Source organism: Cynara cardunculus (genome assembly GCF_001531365.2).
Source record: "Cynara cardunculus var. scolymus isolate 2C chromosome LG 9, CcrdV1, whole genome shotgun sequence".
Lineage (NCBI taxonomy): Eukaryota > Viridiplantae > Streptophyta > Magnoliopsida > Asterales > Asteraceae > Cynara > Cynara cardunculus.
In genome coordinates, this window is record NC_037536.1 from 10470850 (window position 1) to 10474999 (window position 4150).

Genomic DNA, 4150 nt, shown 5'->3' on the forward strand with positions numbered 1-4150 from the left:
AATATGCATCAATAAACAATACTTCATACATAAAAAATGATTTTTAAGGTTTTTATCAAATAATTTATAATATAGTATATATATATATATATATATATATATAATATATACATTTTTTTTCAATAACGGCAAGCAGCAGGATTGTGCCGCTATTAGTTTTTCCACTTTCTAATTTCATCTGCTGACCTTATACATCTACCAGACAATGACATAAATCGTTCTCTTGTTTGACTTTTTTTAATTCTATTTATTTTAAATTTTAATTCTTATATATATATATATATATATATATATATAGACTTGGGATCATGTGAGAACAAGGGTTTTTCGTGAGACCCATAAAACCAATTCTCAACCCTTGGATAATCTATAATATGAACATTCATAATCACAAAATTAACACCGTGTAACTTTGGACCATTAGATCATTAGCTTATAAAGTTGATTAATGAACATAAATTGGTCTTACGGGTCTCACGAAAAACCTTTGGTCTCACATAAACCCGAACCCAACCATATATATATATATATATATATTATATATTATATATATTTATTTATATTTACAAATTTCTTGCATATCCAGATGAACTGTTATCAAGATGTTATCATGTTTTTTTTATCTGCACCTGACCCCTCTCTTTCTATATATATAAACCAGCAAAGGGTTAAAGATTTAAGCAGTCAAACTCTTGGAAGAAAATATGGGAGATGAGAGAAAAAGAGGCAAACCTTTGGTGCTGGTAGCAAGTCCATTCCAGGGGCATATGACTCCTATGCTTCAGCTTGGCAGTGTCCTCCATTCCAAAGGCTTCTCAATTACCATGGTTCACACCAAGTTAAACTCTCCTGATCCTTCCAACCATCCCGAATTCGAGTTCCTTCCTCTTTTTGACAACTTTCTGGCGATCGATGCCTCAGCCAACTTCACGACGTTCCTCGAAGCACTTAACGACAACTGCAAAATGCAGCTTCAAGATCACTTGGCTCAAAAGATTAGAGAAGGAAGAGATGATGAAATGATCACAATCATACATGATAATATCATGTACTTTGCTGAAGAAGTTGCTAACAATCTGAATCTTCCGAGCATCGTCTTGCGCAGTAGTAGTGCGTCGTATGTGCCTGCTTTCCTTGCCCTTCCAAAACTTCATGCAAAAGGGCAACTTCCTGTCAAAGGTTAGTTGGTACCTTTTTTTTATTAACCTGGATATCCAACCCGCTATGCGAGCCGACTAATCCCAGGAGTCACCGCATTTGAACCTCCGTGGCCACAATGGGATTTTTATTCCTCCTTGGATTTGAACCTGGGACCTTCCAGTAATTTTGACCTTTGGAGCCAAACTCAAACCAATCAGGCACCACCCTTGTGGTTGTTAGTTGGTACTTTATGCTTATCATCATACCGTTTTTTACTCTAAACAGTCTCTCTAATCCTTAGGGTAGAGGAAAGGTTTACGTACTTTCAGACCAGGATACGTTTCGTTTGGTTTAGTTTTATCATGTTGTTTTACTGTTTTACTAATGGTTGGGGTAGAGGAAAAATGCATACATTCTACCCCTTTCAGGCCAGTGGGATATACCAGATATGTTTTGTTTGGTTTATCATGTTGTTTTCCTGTTTTATATTCTCTCTAATCCTTTGTGTAGAGGCAATGTCTGCCCACATCCTACCACTTTCAGACCGGTGGGATATACTAACCGGGTAGAGGAAAAGTCTGTGTACATCCTACCCCTTTCAGACCATTTGGTTTATCATGTTGTTTTAATGTAAAGATGCCGGTAAATAGTGAACATTTTACCACTTTACATGACAGATTCTATGTTGCAGGAGCTTGTCCCAGAGCTCCATCCCCTGAGGTACAAGGATTTACCTTTTAACAGAACATCTACAGAAGTTGCAACAGAAATGCTCGCGCTTTCGGAACGTATTAGAACCCCTTCAGCCATTATTTGGAACACCATGGAATATCTCGAATATTCAGCGCTGACACAACTTCGGCAGCGCTATCAGGTTCCGATTTTTGCTGTTGGCCCTCTGAGCAAAATGGTTAGATGCCCATCTACTAGCTTTCTTAAAGAAGACACCAATTGCATTTCATGGCTTGATAAGCAAGCTCCAAGGTCAGTTATTTATGTAAGTTTGGGGAGTTTAGCCACCATGGATAAAACTGAGCTAGCCGAGACAGCTTGGGGGCTGGCCAACAGTAACCAGCCATTCCTATGGGTGGTTAGACCCGGTTCAGTTTGTGGGTCGGTGTGGATTGAGTTTTTCCCAGAAGGTTTTACAGAAGAAATCAGAGGAAGAGGTCTTGTGTTGAAATGGGCACCACAAAAACAGGTGTTGGCACATTCTGCAGTTGGAGGTTTTTGGAGCCATTGTGGTTGGAACTCGACCTTGGAAAGTATTTCCGAAGGGATTCCAATGATATGCCGGCCAGTTATGGGAGATCAATGCGTAAATTCTAGGTACCTAAGTTCTGTATGGCGAATCGGTTTGGAACTGGAACATCTAGAGAGAAAGGTGATCGAGAGTGCAATCAGAAGACTCTTGGTGGACGATGAAGGGAAAGAGATGAGGCAAAGAGCAATCCATATGAAAGAAAAGGCTAAACATTCTTTATGCAATGGAGGTTCTTCATTCAAATTCTTGAATGACTTGGTTGAATTCCTCCTGATTCAAACTAGACTTTAGGATGCGTCTGGTGTGCAAACTACATGGGAATGGATGGCACAAAAAGGAAATAGTCACTTGTTTGGCATGACATGTAACAAAAACAAAATGGGACAAGATGTCCAGTCCTGTCCTGTCTGTGAGTCCGTCCCATCTTGTCTGTGCATCAAACACTACCTTAGAAAGCTCAGATTAGAACACATGTATCAGTACATCTCAAGGTAATATATCAAACAAAAAGGATATTGATCTATTTTAATCCATTTACTTGTGTAATTAATTTAATTATTATGAGCATATAGAAGGTGAAATGCCCGTTTGAGATTCGGGGACTCTAAATTTGTTAGTCTCTCATCTCTAAGAGCAACACTAACAAATAAATACACATCTAGCATAGAGCTTTGTTTTCTAGACTGCTTTTTAATTGCAGATGTGAAATGGTGTCTCTAGGCACCTTGATTGTGCAAGTATCTAAAATGAAAGGAAACTAGAAAAGCGTCTATGCTAATCCATTAACCATTCTAACTGCCTGTTTATTAACAGCTTAATGAGCATAATGGAACCTACAGCTTATTCGGTCATCTATACATGACTGTTTGGTAGTAGCTTAATGATATAGAAAGTAGATTATTCAATATGCTCCTGGGGGGCTTTATGCAGAAAGCCAAGTTTTTCTCCAGAACCTGCACCTCCGAATTAAAAGAACATACTCCTTTCATCTATGAAAAAACCCTCTCAAACACAAATCTTTCTCAATCTATACACACAAGTTTATCGAGTTAATGAAAAAACCAACCACACAGCCCCTAAGAGTACTATATGGAAGCTAAATTGTCGATAGTTAGGTGATTGAAATTGACTCATCGGCCCAGAGAACCGTTGGCCCAGAGAAGGGAAAGTTGCCACTTGTCGTTAAACAACTGGAACCCAAGAAGGAAATACCCTCTTCTTGAAATGAACAATGGACCCCCAAAGAAGAAATAAGCATGTAACTACGGATTACAAGTTGCAATTATTGTGATTGTGACCAAAGAAGAGAGTGCTTCAAGTGCATTCAAATATCTGGTTAGGATTACAATTTGAGCATATATATATATATATATATATATATATACATACATATATATGTATATGTATGTATATATGATCAATTATTGGATTAATAAAAGATGTTCTTGGGGCAATGGTTGTATATATACATATATATCTATACTATCTTATTAAGCAAATTTTGTAAAAGTCTTAAAGTCTTAAAATATTAAATGACCAAAATACCCTTTATACTATTTTACCTCACTTTTTCACCTTCTCCTCTCCTCACATACACTCATTCTCTCGCAATCATTTTTCTAAAACTATAATTTTAAATTTACACTTTATACCCCTATAATTAATTAATTAATTACTTTACGTCTTTTACTTTTAAATATTTCATTTTAAATCTTTATCAAATTAACATACATAATCGTATATCAA

At 36.8% G+C, this 4150-nt stretch overlaps 1 protein-coding gene across 1 annotated transcript; it reads left to right on the forward strand.

Moving 5' to 3' along the window:
* Positions 1 to 704: 704 nt before the first annotated feature.
* Positions 705 to 2870, forward strand: LOC112518619 (UDP-glucose iridoid glucosyltransferase-like). Its single transcript, XM_025126384.1, has 2 exons — positions 705 to 1179; positions 1818 to 2870. The coding sequence occupies exons 1-2, from the start codon at positions 705 to 707 to the stop codon at positions 2693 to 2695; spliced, it is 1353 nt and encodes a 450-aa protein (XP_024982152.1). The 3' UTR covers positions 2696 to 2870.
* Positions 2871 to 4150: the final 1280 nt, after the last annotated feature.